Below are 27,733 nucleotides of genomic sequence, written 5' to 3'. Positions count from 1 at the left end.
ATGCGCTTAAGGTTAGAAAAACCGCACAAGGAACCTACCTTTATTCATTCGTAACCCGAAAGGAGCTCTACAGGCTTTGATTTAGATTTGGCTGTATCGACGCGCCTTAATGCTGAAGGAAAGCGACAAAGGGCCCCTCTTCTGTTCCACATTACTTTCTGAATTTGCCAACGAAGACGCATTTTCCAAGCCTAGATCTACAGTGGATAATGCCAGAGTAAACAGAGAAGCTGAAAATGTCACGAAGTCGCTGAACAAAGCACAGGAGATCGCCCGTCTCCAGATGAGTTAGGGAAATACCATCATCCCGGAAATGCTCATCGGATACCATTCACACCCACACCCAGCGATTAACACCACACCGTGGAAGCGCTAATGAGCAGACCATGTCGAACAAATCTTGGCCGTTAACCTGGAAAACAACCCAAAATATTATGGCATAAGCAGCACAGTGAAAGGCAACAATAGAATATTGAAAACAAGAACAGAAATTAACTCTAACTTCGTTGTTAGAGATGAAGTGTCTCTCACACAGACAGATTTTAACGAATGAAGTTGAAAACGAACATGTAATCTACATCGCATACGCGTACATCAGAACATCACATGAGTGACGTTCTGCTTTTTTAGCACACGTGGAAATTTCTCTGTTATATATTAAACACAGTCCATCCTTTTGTAGAGATAACCTACCATGCGTTATTTTAAGACGTAATGTTAGTTCTCGTCCTATTCCAGAAGCAATTAAAGGCCTTTGGCTTGCCCTTCCCTGGCACTCATACGTTGTGGATCTGTCTGTGTTTTTTTGCTAATCCAAATGTCATTTTAGTCACAATGGATTGCTGTTAACATATGCATTTGGTGTCACTGATGACTTCTATATTAATATTGTTAGAAATGTTATTTACATTCCCTGGTGCATTCGACACCTTTACGCGAGGAAACTTGTTTTGGGAGACCCTGGCATATCAATCGTGAATCTATTTCTTCGAACCAAAAGGGAGCTAAGTGCAATAATACTGGCCCGTGTAAATAGGAAGTAACGAAGAGGAATTCATCACTGTTTGTGTTTTGAAAACGGAAGGGAGTTGCGAGCATTTCTAGATTAAATACAGACAAATAAAAAAGGCATACAAATTTAGAAACCAATCCGACAATGCATCCCGTATACAAAAAATATGTTTAATTGCTAAGGCCCAGCCCTGTCTTAAGATACTTAACCTGGAGCCTCAGCCCTTCGACGCGCCTTTCCATACCAAGCTGTGCCACAACAGCGCAACGGAAGTGGCTTTCTCTTTCCATAAATTTTGTTTAAAGGTGCTCATTTCCCCTCTATTTTTCCCAAGAGGATGAGCTTTGTAGTTATCAGCAATATATCTCTACTGAAAATGGCCTGCAAAATATCAATTTTCTTTCCAACTTTGCATTTAATACTTTTTCCACTAATTTTCAATGATGTTACCCCTTAATTTGACAGGTCCCTGCGAAACGCTAACATCAGTAACATTGAGTCCAATGCGTTCAGTAGGATGTTTAGTCTCCACGAGATGTAAGTTCTTTGCGTTTTTTAAATGCATTTTGTCACTTTTTGTCGGAGAGAAGACAAGTGTGTGCTTCTTGCCACAACAAGCCAATCGTTTTTTCAGTGCAAAAAGTCCTATCTCGGTTTGGAGTACTTTTGAAAAAAACGCATTAAATGGTTTCTTTCCTCACAGTAATTGTGTTCTGCTGAATTACTCTATACAGGGAAATGTAACTTGTGGTAGATAACATATTTAAAATCATTTTTTTCTGTCTGAGCTTTGGTATCTTCATCGAGTTTCAGTGAATGATGTTTTTTAATGGAACCACAATTAGCATAAACGGCGCGCTATGCATATTCCGGTCAAACATCATAACCTGCATGCTGAGATACGACATTGTATGCCCCATAGACACAACACGATGCCTCTTTACTAATAATTTAGGAGATTATTCTCGTTAAATCACCAATTAATATTGAAGCCCCTAACCAAGTTAAATGGAACTTCCCTCTTGCATATAAAGCTTGTTGTTTAAAAGCGTTTAAAAGCAAATGCCATTGTTTTCAATATTCTCGTATTTTCGGCAAAGTTGAAGTCAATACCAATATCGATATGAATTTTTTCGTCGACATAAACGTTACAGTGTTTCGTCCCTCCAACGATTAATTTCTAAAATACACTCGCAAATCCAGTTGATTGAGCATGCATCTTTCCCCTCTCTTTAAAAAAGGGGGGCCCGTTTAATCAAGGCACTTGTGTTTTGTTTTGCGAAAAACTAGAAAATATGTCCAGAAAGGTTCACGCGCATAAGCCCGTAGTGAAATACATTAAGATATATGCATCCGTACCATGAACCGCTGTTCACTATTTCATCCACTTGTTATGCCAGCTGAGGGTTTCTTCTTCTTGTCAGCGAACTTTGGTCAGTTCCATAGACCAAGACCATAGACCAAGCCTCGTGTAGGATTTACACAGAATTTAGTTAAACGTTACCTACCGGTGACGAACGGTCATTTGGTGAATTGTCTGGAGCGGCTTCCTCATGCTGATTTGACTTGCTAATTATAACAGAATATTAGCGTCAGTTGTTCCAACTCTGAGCGAATTGAACCCGGCAGTGAGGAGTATACAATCATGCGAGTGTCTTGGCTGTAGACATGTAACGCTGATGAAAAACTGCTGCATTTCTAAATTTGCTGCGTCCTTGATTTTTGACGGCAGGCTTTCAGAAACACAGATCTTCTGCCAACTACAATTTTTTTCCTTACCGTTTTGCGCTCACGTGTCTGGTCCAAAATAAATTTTGAAAACTCCATGCTATTCAATCCGCCACTTTGCACGAAATAGGTGAACAAACGCAGGAAAGATGGAGAAAAATAATCAGTTTCATCACAAAAGCAGGATATCATGACGCGTCAAACTAAGACTGTCACAAAACTGATTCTACGTCATTTAGTCTCATGCTTTTCTTCAATTATGCGCGGATTCTATAAGCCGTCGTCGGGAAACAACATCTCCTTGAGAGGACACGTTTCAAAGGGCCCATGAAAAGTGGTTTTATTATTTTAAATTCGAAAAATTTCCGTTTTAAACGATATCCAGTATGTAAAAGTTGCTGCTTTTGATGAATAAATGGGAGGGAAAAATGTAAAGATTTTTAACAAACGGTCCACGGAGAGGTATCACATTAACATAGACAATTTGCATATCTGTGACGCTCATTTGAGAAGACATAGTTGTGTGCCGCGAGCGAGTCAATGCTTGCCATGGGTCCAGTTTAGAACATTCCTTCTAGCTTTTTGGTGAATTAAGAGATCACGCATTGACTTACAAATACTGACTTGCTACTACCTCTGTCACAAACCCCAGATACCCGTGTTAGGGATAAAGCGGCCAAATTGTGATCAATGATTTCTGAATGTTTAAAGCCTTATAAAAAAATAAAAGTGAGATTTTGATTCCCAAATAGCCTGACACCAACCCACTGTAATAGATTACATTGAATACGATAAATCTCAGGGGATAAGATAAAAAAAATGCCTTCTCTGTGGCTTGTAATCAGTATATATCAATGAAATACGCCAGTAATCATTGGCTGAATCTTGAAAACCACACATTTAACTTAAGAAATGGAGTTATGATGTTTTTGCTCTGACGACGTATCAACATCAACACTAGTCCCATGGCGATTTGTTTCGTTTCATTTGGCTGCCGATTTTACTATCTGGGACAAATCTATAAGCTCCCATGTCTGCCACGTAGTGGATTTTACTTGATTCATTCTTATATTTTGATTTGTCTGTTGTTTGATTTTGTTCGGTTTATCTGTAAGTTGAGTACACAACGGCTACAGGCCTTGTTTTGTTGAGCAGACTGGATGCCCTTATATTCCTTATCTACGGTTTTGATATAATGCAACACGGATCAGAGATGTTTTTGCTTTTCTTAACTATTAGTTGGCTGCCCCCCGCAGTGTGATCTTTAATTAAAATATACGTTACATCTTTTCACTGATTTCTCGATTTTGTTACACTCTTTTTGTTTGCAGGAACCTGGAAGCCGTGAACATCCGTAACATTAAATCTAATGCGTTCAGTGGGCTCTCCTGGCTTCGTATTTTGTAAGTTTACTGTGATGATTGATTTGTGCTATTATAGAAGACAATGAAATCCGAACACCAGCTCTCATAGGAATTTCTCGGTGCTAAATGTAGTCACAAAGAATAAGCATGAGGCTCCACGTTCAGAAAGCTGAAAGTAGCCTTTTACAAGGTGGAATCCAAAAAACGGAAGTTCTTAAGATCATGTAATTTTGTCATCACTGCAGCATGCATGCAATGTTGTTAATAACATCTGCATCGTTTTGTGTGGGGCATCTCTGAATTGAAGTCAATACCAAAATCCATACGAAATTTTTCGTCGACATAAACGTTACAGTGTTTCGTCCCTCCAAAGATTAATTTCTCAAATACACTCGCAAATCCAGTTGATTGAGCATGCATCTTTCTCCTCTCTTTGAAAAGGGGGTGGCCCGTTTAATCAAGGCACCTGTGTTTGGTTTTGCGAAAAACTAGAAAATGTGCCCTGAAAGGTTCACGCACATAAGCCTGTAGTGAAATACATTCAGATATATGCATCCGTATCATGAACCGCTGTTCACTATTTCATCCACTTGTTATGTCAGCTGAGTGTTTCGTCTTTTTGTCAGCCAAACTTGGTCAGTTCCATAGACCAAGACCATAGACCAAGCCTCGTGTAGGATTTACATAGAATTAAGTTAAACGTTACCTACCGGTGACGAACGGTCATTTGGTGAAATGTCTGGAGCGGCTTCCTCATGCTGATTGGACTTGCTAATTATAACAGAATATTAGCGTCAGTTGTTCCAACTCTGAGCGAATTGAACCCGGCAATGAGGAGTATACAATCATGCGAGTGTCGTGGCTGTAGACATGTAACGCTGATGAAAAACTGCTGCATTTCTAAATTTGCTGCGTCCTTGATTTTTGACGGCAGGCTTTCAGAAACACAGATCTTCTGCCAACTACAATTTTTTTTCTTACCGTTTTGCGCTCACGTGTCTCGTCCAAAATAAATTTTGAAAACTCCATGCTATTCAATCCGCCACTTTGCACGAAATAGGTGAACAAACGCAGGAAAGGTGAAGAAAATAATCAGTTTCATCACAAAAGCAGGATACCATGACGCGTCAAACTAAGACTGTCAGAAAAGTGATTCTACGTCATTTAGTCTCATGCTTTTCTTCAATTATGCGCGGATTCTATAAGCCGTCGTCGGGAAACAACAGCTCATTGAGAGGATACGTTTCAAAGGGCCCATGAAAAGTGGTTTTTATTATTTACAATCGAAAAATTTCCGTTTTAAACGATATCCAGTATGTAAAAGTTGCTACTTTTGATGAATAAATGGGAGGGAAAAAATGTAATTTTTTTTAACAAACGGTCCACGGAGAGGTATCACATTAACATAAACAATTTGCATATCTGAGACACTCATTTGAGAAGACATAGTTGTGTGCCGCGAGCGAGTCAATGCTTGCCATAGGTCCAGTTTAGAGCATTCCTTCTAGCTTTTTGGTGAATTAAGAGATCACGCTTTGACTTACAAATACTGACTTGCTACCACCTCTGTCACAAACCCCAGATACCCGTGTTAGGGATAAAGCGGCCAAACTCTCTATCTGAATCAAGAAGTGCGAAACATGACACAGATGTCAACTTTGAAGTGGTCTATGAACCGGTCTAGACGAAGCAGCTCTGCTTGACACTTTTCCAGACACCCCTCGCAGGAGACTGGAACAGATGGCCTTAAGAAGATGATATAGAAAGTCCTAGAAGCAGACCATGCAGTTGTCATTGACCAAACGAAAAAAAGAAAACAAATCCAGAAACTGCGACCAAAAAATATGCGCTTAAGTTTGGAAAAACCCCACAAGGGACCTACCTTTATTCGTTTGTAACCCGAAAGGAGCTCTACAGGCTTTGATTTAGATTTGGCTGTATCGACACGCCTTATTGCTACAAGAAAGCGACCAAGGGCCCTTCTTCTGTTCCACAGAACTTTCTGAATTTGCCAACCAAGACGCATTTTCCAACCCTAGATCTACAGTGGATAATGTCAGAGTAAACAGAGAAGCTGAAAATGTCACGAAGTCGCTAAACAAAGCAGAGAAGATCGCCCGTCTCCAGATGAGTTAGGGAAACACCATCATCCCGGAGATGCTCATCGGATACCATTCACACCCACACCCAGCGATTAACACCACACTGTGCGAAGCGCTAATGAGCAGACCAAGTCGAACAAATCTTGGCCGTTAACCTGGAAAACAACCCAAAATATTTTGGCATAAACAGCACAGTGCAAGGCAACAATAGAATATTGAAAACAAGAACAAAATTAACTCTAACTTCGTTGTTAGAGATGACGTCTCTCTCACACAGACAGATTTTAACGAATGAAGTTGAATACGAACATGTAATCTACATCGCATACGCGTACATCAGAACATCACATGAGTGACGTTCTGCTTTTTTAGCACACGTGGAAATTTCTCTGTTATATATTAAACACAGTCCATCCCTTTGTAGAGATAACCTACCATGCGTTATTTCAAGACGTAATGTTGGTTCTCGTCCTATTCCAGAAGCAATTAAAGGCCTTTGGCTTGCCCTTCCCTGGCACTCATACGTTGTGGATCTGTCTGTGTTTTTTGCAAATGTCCAAATGTCATTTAAGTCACAAGGATTTGCTGTTAACATATCCATTTGGTGTCACTGATGACTTCTATATTAATATTGTTAGAAATGTTATTTACATTTTCTGGTGCATTCGACACCTTTACGCGAGCAAACTCGTTTTGGGACCCTGGCATATCAATCGTGAATCTATTTCTTCGAACCAAAAGGGAGCAGAGTGGAATAATACTGGCCCGTGTAAATGGGAAGTAACGAAGAGGAATTCATCACTGTTTGTGTTTTGAAAACGGAAGGGAGTTGTGAGCATTTCCAGATTAAAAACAAACAAATAAAAAAGGCATACAAATTTAGAAACCGATCCGACAATGCATCCCGTATACAAAAAGAATATGTTTAATTGCTGAGGCCCAGCCCTGTCTTAAGATACTTAGCCTGGAGCCTCAGCCCTTCGACGCGCCTTTCTATACCAAGCTGTGCCATCACAGCGCAACGGAAGTGGCTTTCTCTTTCTATAAATTTTGGTTAAAGGTGCTCATTTCCCCTCTATTTTTCCCAAGAGGATGAGGTTCGTAGTTATCTGCAATATTTCTCTACGGAAAATGGCCTGCAAATTATCAATTTTCTTTCGAACTTTGCATGTAATACCTTTTCCACTAATTTTCATTGATGTTACCCCTTAATTTGACAGGCACCTGACAAACGTTACCATCGGTAACATTGAGTCTAATGCGTTCAGTGAGCTGTCTCATCTCCAAACAATGTAAGTACTCTGCGATTTTTTTTATATATTTTGTCTTTTTTGTCGGAGAGAAGACAATTACAAGTGTTTGCTTCTTTCCACAACAAGCCAATCGTTTTGTGCAAAAAGTCCTATCTCGGTTTGGAGTACTTTTGATAAAAACGCATTTAATGGTTTCTGTCCTCACAGTAATTGTGTTTTGCTGAATTACTCAATACAGAGAGATGTAACTTGTGGTAAATAACATATTTAAAATCAATTTTTTTCTGTCTGAGCTTTGGTATCTTCATCGAGTTTCAGTGAATGAAGTTTTTTAATGGAACCCACAATTAGCATAAACGGCGCTATGCATATTCCGGTCAAACATCATAACCTGCAGGCTGAGATACGACATTGTATGCCCCATAGACACAACACGATGCCTCTTTACTAAAAATTTAGGAGATTATTCTCGTTAAACTACCAATTAATGTTGAATCCCTAATCATCTCCAAGTTAAATGGAATTTCCCTCTTGCATATAAAGCTTGTTGTTTAAAAGCGTTTAAAAAGCAAATGCCATTGTGTTCAATATTCTCGTATTTTCCGCAAAGTTTGCGTTTTTTCTCATAATATTCTCTACACTTGAGCATTTTTCAATTGTAAAAAACTAACCATATTAAGCAAGTATTTAACCTTGATCAATAGGCTTGACTTAGGGGCTTTTCGAATAACGTTCTTCAAGTTGTCTCACTGCAAAGAAATGAACTCTGACGAATTTTAAGATTCAACGTTTTGAACAAAGAAGGCTTTAAATGGCAGTTTGCATTAAGTTCGCCCAGATAACGACGTTTTAGCACAAACTGGAAGGCGAGTTACTTTTGAACATAAATAGACTGTATTCATGTATCAGGCTACCTTGAATTGAAACTGATGCAGAAGTTTTCAGTTCGGGAACATGATGAGAATAAGAATAAATCAACGCAGTAAACGTTCATACAAATTCATGCCAGATTTTGTTTAGAACAATTTAGAATTTGTGTTCAATGATTTCTGAATGTTTAAAGCCTTATAAAAAAAAATAAAAGGGAGATTTTGATTCCCAAATAGCCTGACACCAACCCACTGTAATAGATTACATTGAATACGATAAATCTCAGGGAATAAGATTAAAAAAATGCCTTCTCTGTGGCTTGTAATCAGTATATATCAATGAAATACGCCAGTAATCATTGGCTGAATCTTGAAAACCACACATTTAACTTAAGAAATGGAGTTATGATGTTTTTGCTCTGACGACGTATCAACATCAACACTAGTCCCATAGCGATTTGTTTCGTTTCGTTTGGCTGCCGATTTTACTATCAGGGACAAATCTATAAGCTCCAATGTCTGCCACGTAGTGGATTTTACTTGATTCATTCTTATATTTTGATTTGTCTGTTGTTTGATTTTGTTCGGTTTATCTGTAAGTTGAGTACACAACGGCTACAGGCCTTGTTTCGTTGAGCGGACTGGATGCCCTTATATTCCTTATCTACGGTTTTGATATAATGCAACACGGATCAGAGATGTTTTTGCTTTTCTTAACTATTAGTTGGCTGTCCCCCGCAGTGTGATCTTTAATTAAAATATACGTTACATCTTTTCATTGATTTCTCGATTGTGTTACACTCTTTTTGTTTGACAGGTACCTGGAAGCTGTGAACATCGGTAACATAAAATCTAATGCATTCAGTGGGCTCTCCTCGCTTCGTAGTTTGTAAGTTTACTGTGATGATTGATTTGTGCTATTATAGAAGACAATGAAATCCGAACACCAGCTCTCATAGGAATTTCCTCGGTGCTAAATGTAGTCACAAAGAATAAGCATGAGGCTCCACGTTCAGAAAGCTGAATATAGCCTTTTACAATGTGGAATCCCAAAAAAACGGAAGTTCTTAAGATCGTGTAATTTTGTCACCACTGCAGCATGCATGCAATGTTGTTAATAATATCTGCTTTGTTTTGTGTGGGGCATCTCTGAATTGAAGTTAAAACCAAAATCAATACGAAATTTTTGTCGACATAAACGTTACAGTGTTTCGTCCCTCCAAAGATTAATTTCTCAAATACACTCGCAAATCCAGTTGATTGAGCCTGCACCTTTCCCCTCTCTTTGAAAAGGGGGTGGCCCGTTTAATCAAGGCACCTGTGTTTTGTTTTGCGAAAAACTAGAAAATGTGCCCTGAAAGGTTCACGCACATAAGCCTGTAGTGAAATACATTCAGATATATGCATCCGCATCATGAACCGCTGTTCACTATTTCATCCACTTGTTATGTCAGCTGAGTGTTTCGTCTTTTTGTCAGCCAAACTTGGTCAGTTCCATAGACCAAGACCATAGACCAAGCCTCGTGTAGGATTTACACAGAATTTAGTTAAACGTTACCTACCGATGACGAACGGTCATTTGGTGAAATGTCTGGAGCGGCTTCCTCATGCTGATTTGACTTGCTAATTATAACAGAATATTAGCGTCAGTTGTTCCAACTCTGAGCTAATTGAACCCGGCAGTGAAGAGTATACAAGCATGCGAGTGTCGTGGCTGTTGACATGTAACGCTGATGAAAAACTGCTGCATTTCTAAATTTGCTGCGTCTTTGATTTTTGACGGCAGGCTTTCAGAAACCAAGATCTTCTGCCAACTACAATTTTTTTCTTACAGTTTTGCGCTCACGTGTCTGGTCCAAAATAAATTTTGAAAACTCCATGCTATTCAATCCGCCACTTTGCACGAAATAGGTGAACAAACGCAGGAAAGATGGAGAAAATATTCAGTTTCATCACAAAAGCAGGATATCATGACGCGTCAAACTAAGACTGTCAGAAAAGTGATTCTACGTCATTTAGTCTCATGCTTTTCTTCAATTATGCGCGGATTCTATAAGCCGTCGTCGGGAAACAACATCTCCTTGAGAGGATACATTTCAAAGGGCCCATGAAAAGTAGTTTATTATTTAAATTTGAAAAAATTCCGTTTTAAACGATATCCAGTATGTAAAAGTTGCTGCTTTTGATGAATAAATGGGAGGGAAAAAATGTAAATATTTTTAACAAACGGTCCACGGAGACGTATCACATTAACATAGAGAATTTGCATATCTGTGACGCTCATTTGAGAAGACATAGTTGTGTGCTGCGAGCGAGTCAATGCTTGCCATGGGTCCAGTTTAGAACATTCCTTCTAGCTTTTTGGTGAATTAAGAGATCACGCTTGGACTTACAAATACTGACTTGCTACCACCTCTGTCACAAACCCCAGATACCCGTGTTAGGGATAAAGCGGCCAAACTCTCTATCTGAATCAAGAAGTGGGAAACATGACACAGATGTCAACTTTGAAGTGGTCTATGAACCAGTCTAGACGAAGCAGCTCTGCTTGACACTTTTCCAGACACCCCTCGCAGGAGACTGGAACAGATGGCCTTAAGAAGATGGTATAGAAAGTCCTAGAAGCAGATCATGCAGTTGTCATTGACCAAACGAAAGAAAGAAAACAAATCCAGAAACTGCGACCAAAAAATATGCGCTTAAGTTTGGAAAAACCCCACAAGGGGACCTACCTTTATTCATTCGTAACCCGAAAGGAGGTCTACAGACTTTGATTTAGATTTGTCTGTATCGACGCGCCTCAATGCTGAAGGAAAGCGACAAAGGGCCCCTCTTCTGTTCCACGAAACTTTCTGAATTTGCCAACGAAGACGCATTTTCCAAGCCTAGATCTACAGTGGATAATGCCAGAGTAAACAGAGAAGCTGAAAAATGTCACGAAGTCGCTGAACAAAGCACAGGAGATCGCCCGTCTCCAGATGAGTTAGGGAAACACCATCATCCCGGAGATGCTCATCGGATACCATTCACACCCACACCCAGCGATTAACACCACACCGTGCGAAGCGCTAATGAGCAGACCATGTCGAACAAATCTTTGCCGTTAACCTGGAAAACAGCCCAAAATATTATGGCATAAACAGCACAGTGAAAGTCAACAATAGAATATTGAAAACAAGAACAGAAATTAACTCCAACTTCGTTGTTAGAGATGACGTCTTTCTCACACAGACAGATTTTAACGAATGAAGTTGAAAACGAACAGGTAATCTACATCGCATACGTGTACATCAGAACATCACATGAGTGACGTTGTGCCTTTTTTAGCACACGTGGAAATTTCTCGGTTATATATTAAACACAGTCCATCCCTTTGTAGAGATAACCTACCTTGCGTTATTTTAAGACGTAATGTTAGTTTTCGTCCTATTCCAGAAGCAATTAAAGGCCTTTGGCTTGCCCTTCCCCTGGCTCTCATACGTTGTGGATCTGTCTGTGTTTTTTGCAAATGTCCAAATGTCATTTAAGTCACAAGGAATTGCTGTTTACATATACTTTTGGTGTCACTGATGACTTCTATATTAATATTGTTAGAAATGTTATTTACATTCCCTGGTGCATTCGACACCTTTACGCGAGGAAACTTGTTTTGGGAGACCCTGGCATATCAATCGTGAATCTATTTCTTCGAACCAAAAGAGAGCAGAGTGGAAGAATACTGGCCCGTGTAAATGGGATGGGAAGTAACGAAGAGGAATTCATCACTGTTTGTGTTTTGAAAACGGAAGGGAGTTGCGAGCATTTCTAGATTAAATACAGACAAATAAAAAAGGCATACAAATTTAGAAACCGATCCGACAATGCATCCCGTATACCAAAAAATATGTTTAATTGCTGAGGCCCAGCCCTGTCTTAAGATACTTAGCCTGGAGCCTCAGCCCTTCGACGCGCCTTTCTATACCAAGTTGTGCCATCACAGCGCAACGGAAGTGGCTTTCTCTTTCCATAAATTTTGTTTAAAGGTGCTCATTTCCGCTCTATTTTTCCCAAGAGGATGAGCTTTGTAATTATCTGCAATATTTCTCTACGGAAAATGGCCTGCAAAATATCAATTTTCTTTCCAACTTTGCATTTAATACTTTTTTCACTAATTTTCAATGATGTTACCCCTTAATTTGACAGGTTCCTGCTATACGCTAACATCAGTAACATTGAGTCCAATGCGTTCAGTGGGATGTCTTCTCTCGTATTTATGTAAGTTCTCTGCGATTTTTGTATGTATTTTGTCATTTTTGTCGTAGAGAAACCCGGTGTATGCTTCTTTCCACAACGAGCCAATCGTTTTTCAGTGCAAAAAGTCCTATCTCGGTTTGGAGTACTTCTGATAAAAACGCATGAAATGGTTTCTGTTCTCACAGTAATTGTGTTTTGCTGAAGTACTCTATGCCGGGAAATGTAACTTGTCGTAGGTAACATATTTAAAATCATTTTTTCTCTCTGAGCTTTGGTGTCTTCATCGAGTTTTAGTGAATTAGGTTTTTTAATGGAACCACAATTAGCATAAACGGCGCTATGCATATTCCGGTCAAACATCATAACCTGCAGGCTGAGATACGACATTGTATGCCCCATAGACACAACACGATGCCTCTTTACTAAAAATTTAGGAGATTATTCTCGTTAAACTACCAATTAATGTTGAAGCCCCTAATCATCTCCAAGTTAAATGGAATTTCCCTCTTGCATATAAAGCTTGTTGTTTAAAAGCGTTTAAAAGCAAATGCCATTGTGTTCAATATTCTCGTATTTTCCGCAAAGTTGAAGTCAATACCAATATCGATACGAAATTTTTCGTCGACATAAACGTTACAGTGTTTCGTCCCTCCAACGATTAATTTCTCAAATACACTTGCAAATCCAGTTGATTGAACATGCATCTTTCCCCTCTCTTTGAAAAGGGGGGTGGCCCGTTTAATCAAGGCACCTGTGTTTTTGTTTTGCGAAAAACTAGAAAATGTGCCCTGAAAGGTTCACGCACATAAGCCTGTAGTGAAATACATTCAGATATATGCATCCGCATCATGAACCGCTGTTCACTATTTCATCCACTTGTTATGTCAGCTGAGTGTTTCGTCTTTTTGTCAGCCAAACTTGGTCAGTTCCATAGACCAAGACCATAGACCAAGCCTCGTGTAGGATTTACATAGAATTAAGTTAAACGTTACCTACCGGTGACGAACGGTCATTTGGTGAAATGTCTGGAGCGGCTTCCTCATGCTGATTGGACTTGCTAATTATAACAGAATATTAGCGTCAGTTGTTCCAACTCTGAGCGAATTGAACCCTGCAGTGAGGAGTATACAATCATGCGAGTGTCGTGGCTGTAAACATGTAACGCTGATGAAAAACTGCTGCATTTCTAAATTTGCTGCGTCCTTGATTTTTGACGGCAGGCTTTCAGAAACCAAGATCTTCTGCCAACTACAATTTTTTTCTTACAGTTTTGCGCTCACGTGTCTGGTCCAAAATAAATTTTGAAAACTCCATGCTATTCAATCCGCCACTTTGCACGAAATAGGTGAACAAACGCAGGAAAGATGAAGAAAATAATCAGTTTCATCACAAAAGCAGGATATCATGACGCGTCAAACTAAGACTGTTAGAAATGTGATTCCACGTCATTTAGTCTCAATGCCTTTTCTTCAATTATGCGCGGATTCTATAAGCTGACGTCGGAAACAACATCTCCTTGAGAGGATACGTTTCAAAGGGCCCATGAAAAGAGGTTTTTATTATTTAAATTCGAAAAATTTCCGTTTTAAAACGATATTCAGTATGTAAAAGTTGCTGCTTTTGATGAATAAATGGGAGGGAAAAAATGTAAAGTTTTTTTTTTAACAAACGGTCCATGGAGACGTATCACATAACATAGACAATTTGCATATCTGTGACGCTCATTTGAGAAGACATAGTTGTGTGCCGCAAGCGAGTCAATGCTTGCCATGGGTATAGTTTAGAACATTCCTTCTAGCTTTTTTGTGAATTAAGAGATCACGCCGACCAGATCTGCTGGCGCAGCCTGTGGCAACACCTATAAAGATGGGACAAGAATGCCTCACTTTCCAACTATAAGCGAAATTTAGGCTAAATTGGCGATTGGAAGTCAGGGTGACCAGGGCCAAATGGTCAGGACCGACAGCGAGCTCCAAACTGTTCAGTCTACATTTCGAGCCACGGTGTTTTCTCCCGAATATCTATAACTCGTTTGGGGTCAGAGTTGCACGATTGCTGAAGCCAGGCGCAACGCTCACGATCTTTGGGACATCAAAGAAAGCCCGTGAACAAAGACGGAGAGGATAGGAAAATGCTAGGAAAAGATAGGAAATGCTTCCAAATTGGCCAAGGGCTATTCCTTTCATTATACATGTCTAGTGGGTATTACAGTAAGTTTAGTTGGATATGGGATATTGGAGAATGAGCATTCTCGTAGGTTTCTACAGCGAATGTCTCGATTAGGAGAGATTGAACATTCCCATGCGTTTCTACAGCTAATGTCTCGGTTAGAGAGACTGAACATTCCCTTTGGTTTCTGCAGCGAATGTCTCGGTTTGGAGAAATTGAACATGGATGGATTTCTGCAGCGCATGCCCCGGTTATAGAGAGATTGAACATTCCCATTGGTTTCTGCATCAAATATCTCGGTTTGGAGAAATTGGACATCCCCATGGGTTTCTGCAGCGAATGCCTCGGTTTGGAGAAATTGAACATTCCCATGCGTTTCTACAGCGAATGTGTTGATTTCTTAGAGATTGGGGTCATGGTGTCCACAAATGTAATATAAGCAATCTCATTCCCTTCTATTTGTTAATTAAGACATAAGCTCTTTAGTCCAAGGTTTGGCAATAACTTATAGGTGCAGATTTGCCACTTCATATGCGGAAATATTGTGGCAAAATAGGGTAACTGTGTAGACTTGTGTTAAGTCTGGGCTATTAATAATTCATGCCCGTGGAAATTATGCATTAAACTTGCACGGCAACTAATCAGAAGAGCGCGTTATCTTAGTTCCTGGTGCTGGCTGCGCGCGTGGGTTGCCGGGACCTCGTAAGATGATAGCGTGCCGATAGGAGTTTTGCAGGGTTGTATCGTCCTATTATCGAAATCAGGACTGACGTACGACCGCTGCTGGTGGGGCCCTATCCTGAGTGCGCTTGGTGCGTGTTTGTTCTTAGTTCTTTAATTCCAAACTTGCCAGCAACATTTTTCTCCATTGATTAAGCCTCAAAACTCCGGCTGGTCGGGGCTGTGCTGTTTCTTCAAACTAGTTGGATGAATACTCGTATTCCCCAGTTGGTCAATGTGCTATGGAAGAGGTTGGCGGCTTAGGAACCGACATACATGTTTATCTCTGGTATAAAAAAAAAAAAACAATCAAACCTGAAGCAGGGAGGTAATAGAAAATATGTTTTGCTGCCAGAACAGGGGGCAAAGGTCGCTAAGTGGTCAGTCAGTAGCTGTAATTTCCCGGAAAATGGAATTACATCATTACATCATGTCCTCACTTTATCACCAATTCAAGGCTAACTTTATCATTCTGGATCTCTTGCTTTGCAGACTTGAGGCAAAGGGTACCTCGTGGTCTGTGTGGGAATTTTCATGCAAGACACGGGAAAAGCTTTGTTTTGATGGCTTTTAAAGCGAATCATTATAAATGTTATCAGTTACAGCCCTCAAAAGCACCTGAAAGTGACTTTGCAAAATTCACGTAAAAAAGCGTCTGCAGTATCATTTCCCAATAAACATTTAAATTTTGGTGCAGCGCATTGATCGGGCACCAGTGTTTTTCAGTGAAATCAACATCGAATGAACATTATTTGTAGACAGAGGTCGATGTTTACCAAATATCTATTGGTGGCATAGGTACCACCGGCTATATTACTTGATTGAATGTTAATTAAGTATTTGATCAATTTATAAAATGATTCTTTCTTTCGAATTTTGAATATATCATTTTTGTACTCCCTTTCATTTGCCAGGATAATGAACAGTGTAAGCATCGGCACCTTAGAATTCGATGCCTTCAGTGGGCTCTACAGTCTCAAAACACTGTGAGTTTTCTGTAATTTCTCATTTGCGTTGTCACCGAGAGCACTGCAAGCTGTTTTTCCATGACAAGCTATGTAATTTTATACCAATGTCGAGTCGGGAGTTTTGGGTACCAGTTTTGTTGTCAGAGAGAACACCGTAAACTTGATATATGCCACAACTTGTATGAATTAACAACATCAGGTGCCCTATCAATAACGTTGCCCTGATCTTTGTAAAATGAAAAAGACTTAAAAACTTTGTGAGTTCACGTCATTGTTCAGCATAAATGCAATGTCTTGAGCGACATATCTCTGTAGATTTTACTTGCAAGATTATATACGTGGCGTCTTCCTTGACGTCTTTAAGTAGTCAAAACTAATAATTCTTGTGTTACAAATATTGTTTTTCAAAAAAGCAAAGAAACTCTGTGGTTTCCGTCCTTCCAACGTTTATTTTTCATACAAACTAATACATTGCAGTAAATTTGGAAGATGGTTTTATGTCATTCCTCCATATTTTACAAGAAGTGATCCATTTAATCATGGCATACCTGTGCTAGTTGTCAATTTATAACACCCTGAAAGTGCACCTTTGATGCCTATTAGCATAAAAATTCTGAACCAGATCGGACTGTAAATAATTATCTCGTTATAAGTCCTTGAAATATGCAGCTTTAAACCGACGTAACGTTACTATGTTGACGTCATCACAGTTTCATTTTAAGATTTACCTACAACACTTCCCGTCTATCCACTTTCTAAACGTGAACCCATTCGAACCGACAGTTCTCTGGTTAAAGAGTCGCCATGCACCCTTAAGATAAAGCCACGCGTCTTTATATGATAGTGACGTAACGTCAGTTTTCATCAAGACCTCATCACCGTTTGTCTACCTTTACTCCAAAAGAAAACCCAATCAAACTCAAATTTTTTAGTCACTAAAAAATTATGTACCGTTTAAGATCACGCCCAAGGACCCCTGATTACATCATACAGACATTTTTCCCAACTGTAACACATTACCCTTTGAATCCTTGTGCCCCTATTACGTAATTACAGAAGAAAAAGAGATGTTCAACAAATATTAAACATCATGCTCAGTCACATAAGTATCACATCACGTAACTAAGTGCCACAAAATTTGATTTTACGTCTTGAATTAAGTTAAACTTTTATACCTGAGTGCTAAGATTGGATATTTGCCTGGGCGCAAACGCTGTTCTCTGACTGCTATCTTCTTAACTTTTAATAATCATGCTATAAAGACAGATTTTTTGGAAAAGGCTTCATTATGTGACTGAGTTCAATTTAACTTTTGCACGACCCGCTGACTTGGTTTCTTTTTCAAGAATCCCACGGGGGCAGAGCTTATTAAACATGATCGATTAGTGAAACGATGCAAAGGAAACTTAATGCCATATGAGTGCATGGGTGGCCGTTGCTTAAATGGAAGTTGGAGTTCGTGCTGAAATTTTAATCTCTGCACTAGTTTGATCCATTTGGGTTAGCCCAACCCCAAACGTCTCCGGTTTTGGGTCAGGATCTGGTTCCAAGCATGGTGTGGCCACGTGCCTTTTTTTACTCTCACTTTCTCCTGGAACTACACGCGATGTCCATTGCAACTGCTTACTGGAAGATGAGTTTTATGTCATTCCTCCATATTTTACAAGAAGTGATCCATTTAATCATGACATACCTGTGCTAGTTGTCAATTTATAACACCCTGAAAGTGCACCTTTGATGCCTATTAGCATAAAAATTCTGAACCAGATCGGACTGTAAATAATTATCTCGTTATAAGTCCTTGAAATATGCAGCTTTAAACCGACGTAACGTTACTATGTTGACGTCATCACAATTTCATTTTAATATTTACCTACAACACTTCCCGTCTATCCACTTTCTAAAGGTGAACCCATTCGAACAGACAGTTCTCTGATTAAAGAGTCGCCATGTACCGTTAAGATAAAGCCACGCGTCGTTATGTGATAATGAAGTAACATCAGTTTTCATCAAAACCTCATCACCGTTTGTCTACCTTTACTCCAAAAGAAAACCCAATCAAACTCAAAGTTTTTAGTCACTAAAATATTATGTACCGTTTAAGATCACGCCCAAGGACCCCTGATTACATCATACAGACATTTCTCCCAACTTCCAACTGTAACACATTACTCTTTGAATCCTTGTGCCCCTATTACGTAACTACAGAAGAAAAATAGATGTTCAACAAATATTAAACATCATGCTCAGTCACATATGTATCACATCAGGTAACTAAGTGCCACAAAATTTGATTTTACGTCTTGAATTAAATTGACCTTTTATACCTGAGTGCTAAGAATGGATGTTTGCCTGGGCGCAAACGCTGTTCTCTGACTGCTATCTTCTTAACGTTTAATAATCATGCTATAAAGACAGATTTTTTGGAAAAGGCTTCATCATGTGACTGAGTTTAATTTGACTTTTGCACGATGTGTCCCGTTTATTAGGGCCTGACCCGAGTAATCGACTTGGTTTCTTGTTCAAGAATCCCACGGGGGCAGAGCTTATTAAACATGATCGATTAGTGAAACGATGCAAAGGAAACTTAATGCCATATGAGTGCATGGGTGGCCGTTGCTTAAATGGAAGTTGGAGTTCGTGCTGAAATTTTAATCTCTGCACTAGTTTGATCCATTTGGGTTAGCCCACCCCCAAACGTCTCCGGTTTTGGGTCAGGATCTGGTTCCAAGCATGGTGTGGCCACGTGCCTTTTTTTTACTCTCACTTTCTCCTGGAACTACGCGCAATGTCCATCGCAACTGCTTGCGCACGTAACGCCTGCCGCTAAAATAGACTGACCCCCACACTTTTTACTTTGTACACAGGACATAAGAGCCATCTTGTTTGTCTGGTTTCCAGATGTAAATGAATCATACAGAAACGACGTCATCTGGAAAAAGAGAGCCCCCACTAAATGTTTGGGGAATTAGAGAGTTTCATTTACTTTACATATTACTCAAGGGTACCCCATAAAAAACAAGTTAAAATTACGTAGTAGCCGGATTCCAGTCGATTTAGCAAGTTTGATAGCTTTGGAGATCGTTTCATACCGAATAATTTCAACGTTCACCAAACGGTTATAGATAAATGTTTACTGGCAAATTGACCAGCGGCTTATTTCTTTCCAACTTTAAATACCATTATACACTTTTCCTTTCATTTGGCTGTCACCTGAGAGGCGTTAGCATCGGTTGCATTGAGGCAAATGCGTTCAGTAGGCTCTACAATCGCCAGACACTGTAGGTTTTTTGTACTGTCTAATTCGTGTTGTCATATCTAGAACACTGCAAGCTGAATATCCAGTGCCTTCAGTCTAGATGGTACGAACAGCAATTTTTATCTTTTATAATGGCTCAACCTCGGTTTCCTGACTGTACTTGAAATTACGGTTTATTTGCCTAAGAGAAAAGAGTCAGGTAATCTTTCGCTCAGGATAAATAGTACTCTGGAAATCCTATTGGCGCAAACTCGCATGGGAATGGAAACTGCTGTTACGGGAATATGGAAATGTAAATTAGCCCTGTACAGGTAAGCTGAGGGTATTTAGGAAATCTTGTTACCGATACGTTTTCAGCATGCACTTATAAACCAAGGTCTTGTCAACCTCTTCTCGTAGCAGTTAGTGGTAGGTCCAACCCTTGAAAGTGACCTTCAAGTGATTAATTTTTTTCGACTTTAAAATATTGTTTTTATTTTCTTTTAACTGATGTTTTTAATCGTGTTTGTTTTGTCCTTCATTTGACAGGTACCTCCTGGACTTTAACATCAGTAACATTGAGTCAAATGCCTTCAGTGGGCTCTCCAAACTCAATAGGCTGTGAGTTGTTAAACATTCCCGATATATTTATTTCGTCAGAGAGAACGCGTCATGCTCTCTTCCCTTGACAATGTTACTCACGTGGACACATTCGATCTAGCGAACTGACAGCTTCAATCCTTGCAGTTGCTCCCCCCGTCCATCAGCTGCCATAATTCCCCTTTCGGCTTGATACAGATGCCTGCCCTCTTTTGCGCACACCAGAAAGTATCACTCGTTTTGTTTTTGTTTTTTTTATCGCTGGGTATACATGATCAGGGGTTCCCCAGCCAATTCAATATGCAAATTTTGAAATCAACAATAAACTTCGAAAGAACATTGTAAAAACACTTTTAACAGCAAAAGGCAAAGCTGGGATGCCATAAAATAACTAAAAACAGCTCCCAGTTGGGGCTACACGTGTACGTGGCGTATAGCGTGGGTGTATAAGCCACAGACAATTAAGTACGGTAAACAGATCCAACTTCATGGAAAGGCTGCAACGTTAGTGCTTTGCATAGTAACAGCAGTCTTTTTTCACTGCACGGGTTGCCGTCCACGTAGGTTTCAATATCACATCTTTATAAAAAGAAGAACCATTGCAGGGTGGCTTCGAATGTAACAGTGAATAATAAGCCGGGCGGTTTCGATATTATTTTGAAACAGGACGACGGAGGTACATCGCGAGATCAAATTTTCCCGCAGTCTGTTGTGAAAATCACATTTTGAAGAGGGCCGCGAACGAAACCACTGAATATGGGCGTTTCACAATAGCCCACCATCAATATTTGCAACGCTCTGGCCACTCACAGTGCGCGAAATCTGTCGACCATTTCCAAACGCACATTGGGTCGACAGATTTCGGGCATCTTGGAGGCACGCTCTTGTGAAACCATCCTATTAGATCAGTTTATCTGGTATAATTTTTTTCTTTGGGATTTAAATTCAAATCCCTCTTGTCTAGGATTTCCCACCACTACTACCGGTATCTAAAGTCATCATCATCGTCATCATGACTATGTCATTGAATCTGAAGTGTTTTAATTTACCGATAGGGTTAGGGTGAGGCTGCTGTGGGATGACTTTGAAAGGTAGGGTTAAGGCTAGGGTTAGGTCGACCTTTGGATCTATTTTACTGTTGGGTTAGGGCTAGGGTTAGGGTTAGGCTTACCTTTGGATCTTTTTAACGGATAATGTTAGGGATTGTCCGGCCGTTGGATGAATTTAACTTGTACGGTAGGTTGACGTGGGTTGAATTTTCCAAGTAGGGTTAGGGTTAGGTTGACCGTGGGATGAATCGGCTAGGGTTAGGATTAGGGTTAGTGTTAATTCTAGTCCGACCGTTGGATAAACTCTAACGGGGAGTGTTAAGGTTAGGCTGATTTGGGATGAATTTGCCAGGTAGGGTGAGGCCAACCTTTGAATCTATTTAACGAATAGGTTTAGGGGTAAGGCAAAGCCGACCATGGGATGAATCTAATGGATGGGTTAGGGCTAGGCTGATTGTGTAGGGATGAGGGTTAGGCTGATCGTTAGATGATTCTAATGGGTGGGGTTAGGCTAATGTGGGATGAGTTTGCCAGGTAGTGCTAGGCCGACCTTTGAATGACTTGAACGGGTAGGGTTAGGCTGATTGTGTAGGGATGAGGGTTAGGTCGATCAGAAGATGAATCTAACGGGAGGGGTTAGAGTAGGGTTATGATTAGGCCCAACGTTATGTGAACTGAATAGGTGGGGTTAGGGTTAGGCCGACAGTCCGAGGAATTTAAACAGTCATCCTTCTATTTTCTCCCTTTATGTGACGAAATGTTTCAATACATGTATATTAAACGATTTTCCTCAGACTCGCCATGTTTTCTGTTCACATAGGCTCAAATTCAAGTTGGGGCAAGGTGGTCGTGCTTTTCTTACCGAAAACATGAAAAAGCGCCTCCCGTGCCAAACTATTGGTGGCGCTTTATAGCCTCCGTTTCCAACTTCTGTCTAAACCGTACAGTGCATAGTGTATTTCATGTGTTTCCTGTACCCTTTATTTAACAGTGCCATAGACAATGGTAGCGTCAATACCATCAGATCCCATGCTTTCAGTAATCTCTCACATCTCCAGCAGCTGTAAGTTTTTTTGATAAACATTTTCAACTAAGTGCTAAGAAACAAACCATGAACCACACAAAATTATTATTATTACCATTGTTTCAAGAAAGGTAAGGGTAATTTATCACTTATTTGACCGTTTACAAATTCACGAGTTATGGTCATCGTTTTAATGTGAAAATTAAATGCTTAAGAGTCATACTTATTTAAATCAATAATACCCCGACAAGCGAAATGGGATAAGTATCCGTATATTTCTGCCTATTGACCTTGGTTTTGTAATATGAAAGGGGAAGGGTTGACATGCAGAATCACTTTATTTACACCCTTGATACTGTTTGACTTTTAGTAAGTTTGATGCACTTGTTTAATGTTTCCAATTGCATTCTTATGACTAATAAAAATTTGTGTGTTCTCCCTTGAAAAGCCAAAGTTAAGGGTCAGCAGGCCCATTCAGAACCTGTCAGAAAGTCAGTTGTTGACTGTTCTCCCTTAAAGAAGTCTTCGTGCGGAAAATGCTTGAAGATCTATAGCTAGTTGTACAGAATATTTATTAAGTTATTATTCACTTGATTTGACAGTTGGGTGGCAAGTCTGACAATTGATCATATTCCACGCAACGCCTTCAGCGGACTTTCCAACCTCCAGTCGCTGTAAGTATGAGGTTGTCTCTGTTTTGTGTTAGTTTTATGCTGCTTTGTGGTAAATATCTAATCTGCCTGTTTCATTACATATTTTTGTGGTAAATATTTAATCTGCCTATTTCATTACGCATAATACATCAAAAGACCTCTTGTGGGTCGAAGACTTCTAACCTTGGAGCTGCAGTGGCAAACCGAAGTAGGGGGGGGGCTGAAACCTGCCCGCTGATGTTTTTGTGTATCAGCAGCTGTTTTACGAGGGGAAGGGATGAATTTAGGTTCAAGCTCCTACCCTATAGACAAAAAAAATATTGGATGTGGAACTACGTTTGCAGATACAACTTTTGCCTCCGATTGCTTGCTTTAACAGCCGAAAAAAAACAACAAAAATGCAGGGAAAGGTTTGGTAAGAATTGCCAATGACTTGGAAAGTGTGGTGCTCGTAATGGTCATTTCGACAAATGTGACTTGCTATGTTATTTCTGCAATTGCTTAAAAATAATGTTGATCTATCATGTCAATATATTCAGTATGCTGTTCAATGTGTCGGGAAAGACCAAGACCGAGACAATTTCAAACATCGAAAAGGGTGCTTTTGGAGGGATACGGACTTCACACCTGAAGTGAGTCGTTAAATTTCTTTTCTGTGCGAAATATATCAAATGTAATAATTTTGCTGACCCTGTGTTTAATTTCAGCCTTTTTGATTTGTTTCAGGCGCGCATGTTTTAGCCGTATGAGATCCACTTGTGGTAAACATATAGAGGAATCAATTATTTTCGTGAAATTGACAAGGGTTTTACAGTAAAAATTGACAAGGCTTGTACATTATTTTCCTGGATCAGCGAAACTTAAAAAGAAAAGCAGAATGGAAAAAAGCTCCAGGTCGATTTGCACCCAAACAGCTGAATACTGCAGATTATTTAATTTGTTTGGCTTTGTTATATTTTTTTTTTCAAATCCTTTCCATAAAATAGGATGCGCCATTCCCACCAAGCTGAAGTAGGGCCTACGTAAACTTCCACAGTTTGTGGTCATATGGAAGTCTCATACAAATATCAAAGCTTTCTGTTGAGAGAATGTAGACTTCGGATCAGTTAGAAAAGTAAAGTGTAAAAGCAAACAGTGTGTGACATCCCTTTGAAAGGCCTTGGAAACAGCAGTTTCAAGGTGCATGAGGTAATTTCTCATGTACCACGGTGGACGTCGCTTATGTTCTTGCGATCCGGAACATATTGTAATATGTGATATACAAAGTGACCACTTCCCAACCGATAAAATTGCGATCTGTTACCATTAAAAACAACAGGTCATAACTGCTTCAGTCTACTTAGGTAACACCCATGTGACATAAAGTATGCCCAGAAATGGATTTGAATGACACAGTATGTCATGGAATATCTGGGTTATGCTCATCAATGGATTTGCTCTTTGAATTAGAAGATAGGATAAATTTGTTAGAGAGTTGCCATGAGAGTTGTCTAAACTGTTTTAACCCTAAAGGACCTTGGGGGAGGAATCCACCATCCATGATGATACCTTTACCAATATTGTCGAAGTGCTTGGGTATTTCGACACCAGTTTTGTGAAAATCAAACACATGAATGTGGCGCAGTACCCGTTTTCCGAGACAGGTCAGCCAAAAGTGTATGTGGTGCTCACTGCACGCGCTGTGGCACGCATCCTTGAATGTTTTAAGGAATCGTAACAACAAAACGATTTATTTCTGCTCGAGTTCAAACTTCAGATTTACAATGAGGTGAGCATCTGTAGGTTTATGCCAGGATTCAAAAAGGTACCTCAACTGGATGGGAGGGATCCCCCCACACAGCTATGAAAGGGGGCCAACATAACTGGTAACCCGGCTCTTTTAGTGTTAAAATTATTAAACATTGATACGAACTGCTTTCTGTGTCGCGCAAGACAAATTGTTGCTTCCTTGGGAGTGACTGCTAATTTGATTAATATCAACGGAAGCAGTAGTGTTTTCCTCAGACGATGTTGGTGCTTATATATTATTTTGTTTGTACTTTTTCATTTTTCTTATCAAACCTAAGACGACTTATGTTTACAATTCTTCAAAGTGCATTAAGGTGTGTCTTTTTGATCAACATTGCAGTTTGACGATCGTTGATGATTACCGCCTATGCTGTGTCGTTTCTGAGCTACCGAATTTTTCCATCGAGGACGACTGCCTGACAACAAAGGTTAAACCAACTTTGAACCTGTGCGACAGCCTTATGCCAAACGTCATATTGCGAGTGGCATTATGGGTGTTAGGAATAAGCGCCCTCATCGGTAATTTTTCTGTGCTGATTTGGAGGCTTAAGCGGAAAGGGAAAGAAGGGACAAAAAAGACATTGTCGCTTATGGTTTGCAATCTGGCCGCAGCAGACTTTCTGATGGGTGTGTACATGTTAATCGTAGCAGGGGCAGATCTAATATATGGCGACCAGTACTATCTCTATGCCCCAGACTGGCGCGTCAGCATACCGTGCAAAGTCGCTGGAGTTTTGTCAGTTCTGTCTAGTGAGGCTTCGGTGTTTTTTGTTACACTTATCAGCATTGACTGTTTTCTTGGCATTGCCTTTCCGTTTAAAAAAATCGGTTTCAAGGACAAAACAACTAAAATCCTTGTTGTGGTCTCATGGTGTTCAGCGCTTTGTTTGAGTTTAGTGCCAACACTTTCTGTTGGGACTAATTCGGACGTATATGGACTTTCGGATGTATGTATCGGCCTTCCTCTCAGCACTAAGGCAGCATACGTCCGATTTGAGCCCCCACCTATTTCTGACGTGAATTGGCTTTGGGCATTTGAAAAAAACATTCCTAAACCTTCAGGAGAGAAACCATCTTGGATCTTGTCAATCGTTCTCTTTCTTGGCGTAAATCTGGTTGCTTTCCTGATTGTGCTATTTTGCTACGTAGCCATTTTCATCAGTGTGAAGCGGACGGCAAAATCTGTCCGAGTAAATGCACACAGGGAACGTGAAATCAAAATGGCAATCAAGATGTCGTCGATCATTTTAACCGATTTCAGCTGTTGGATGCCAATAATAATCATGGGGATTCTGTCTCAAACAGGGAGGATCAAACTATCATCTAGCATTTACGCGTGGACCGCGGTTTTGATTGTGCCAATCAACTCGTCCCTCAATCCTTACCTGTATACGTTTTTCACCGTGTGTTGCGCAGCTAAATCCAAAGCAAACAACTTGCAAGTGTAAGCAAAACACGCAGAAAACAAACCCGAACAAACACGTGTACAAAGCAGAAGTTCAGACTCACAGAATAAACAGATTTCTATCATATCAAAGTGAGGCGGAATCAACGGTTCGGAAAATGGTCATTTTTAACCTACAAAAATGATCGTGCAATTCGACCCTTCCGAGACCATGAGTTACGCAGAAAGCTTGTTAAACTTTCGTCTTAATATTGAATTTTTTTAAAAATCGGGATCCTCGGATCTGGTTTCGAGGATACCACCAAATCGGAGATTATGGCTGCATCCGAATCTGTTGTCTAGAGCTAGGTCTAGGTCCTCACTCCATTGGAAATGCGTGGAGACGCGCAGACAGTAGACCTATCCGTAGCTCTGAGATCCCGTTTTGGACACGGCCTATGACTGCGGGAATGCCGTTCCAGCCTAAGAGTTGTTTCCTTTAAGTTTGTGACATTTATCCTCGCCGTTTGCAATTCGACAGTCATCTTGGACATCTTGTCTATCAAGGATTCATTCTTCGCCTGTAGTTCTTCCATAGATTTGGAAGAGAAGACAGAGATTCCTCCATTTCCCTCGGTTAGTTCTCAGTAACAGTTATTCTACTCATGAGTTTTTCTTGGTTGAGGATTGCTTTGTCAAGCTCGGAAGTTGGATCGTTTGCCAGCCCTCTGATTTCTCGTCGTAGCGCTGCAATGGCGTTAGACTCGCACCGCACAGCGTCTGGTGATTGGTCGAGCGGATCACGTGATGTTAGTGGCGCGGTTCCTGGATCCTCTGGATCTTCTGTACCTGCAGTCGAATGTTTCCGATCATTTCTAGGCATTTTTCTAAAGGAACTCAGTAGAACGTGAGACACCCCATTTAGTTTATCGATCAGAGGGCTGGCAGAGGCTTGTTTTCAGGTGATTTTTAGATGGTTTTGTGGGTCAACGATTGTAGGTCAAATCGCGGACTTTCGCTAAGGGGGCGACTGACTCATCTGAATGCAAGTTTATTGAATAATTCTCAAGGTGAACTCTTCAATATCCCACCTTCTGAAGGACACATAGAAATGTAGATGTCCAAAGCAGCGGACTCTCCTCTGAGGGGGCGAGTTTGCAAGGGGGAGACTCAGTTGGGGGGAGTTGGCAAAGGGGCAAGATGGTAAGGGGGCGATTTGACGAGGGGGCGAGTTGACCTGATTCCCATCTGACCGGCGTGTTTTACAGAGTGCAGCACTAGCACTCTCACTGAAAAATGTCTTTAGTCTGTCCTTCTCCACTCTCCAATTCAAGTCTGCAACTATTTGAGCGTTGCGTTGACATGTTCGTATACTGACTACAGGAAGGTCACCTGACCTAACTCTTAATTATCAGCTTTGGCCCATGAGTTTGACGAGCAATCTAAGGTCCAGAGTTAGGGGCCGTTTTGGCTGAACTATACCACCGATTGTTAATTGGTTGGGTGACCTGGTCGACTGACACAATGAGCATGTTTGGGCAAATGAAATAACGGCAAGTTTAACTGAACTTATTTAATA

The 27,733-nt window shown here is 40.3% G+C and overlaps 1 protein-coding gene across 1 annotated transcript; it reads left to right on the top strand.

Annotated features, from left to right (window-relative positions):
- Window positions 1-26,391, top strand: LOC147800402 (G protein-coupled receptor GRL101-like). Its single transcript, XM_087144040.1, has 11 exons — window positions 1-11; window positions 1,478-1,549; window positions 4,072-4,143; window positions 7,427-7,498; window positions 9,146-9,217; window positions 16,365-16,436; window positions 20,206-20,277; window positions 22,297-22,368; window positions 22,932-23,003; window positions 23,522-23,614; window positions 25,111-26,391. The coding sequence occupies exons 1-11, from the start codon at window positions 1-3 to the stop codon at window positions 26,216-26,218; spliced, it is 1,788 nt and encodes a 595-aa protein (XP_087000166.1). The 3' UTR covers window positions 26,219-26,391.
- The last annotated feature ends 1,342 nt before the right edge of the window (window positions 26,392-27,733 follow it).

This window comes from Acanthaster planci, linkage group LG01, assembly GCF_054643075.1.
Source record: "Acanthaster planci isolate LZ-2023a linkage group LG01, COTS_SCS, whole genome shotgun sequence".
Lineage (NCBI taxonomy): Eukaryota > Metazoa > Echinodermata > Asteroidea > Valvatida > Acanthasteridae > Acanthaster > Acanthaster planci.
The sequence above is the reverse complement of the archived record's forward strand: the minus strand, read 5'-3'. Positions and strand labels throughout refer to the sequence as shown.

What these genes read in the sequence shown, in the direction of transcription:
- LOC147800402 (XM_087144040.1), top strand. An exon ending in ATGTTTAGTCTCCACGAGAT is followed by an intron (nt 1,550 to 4,071) that starts GTAAGTTCTTTG and finishes TTTTGTTTGCAG; the next exon opens with GAACCTGGAAGCCGTGAACA. An exon ending in CTTTCCAACCTCCAGTCGCT is followed by an intron (nt 23,004 to 23,521) that starts GTAAGTATGAGG and finishes CAATATATTCAG; the next exon opens with TATGCTGTTCAATGTGTCGG.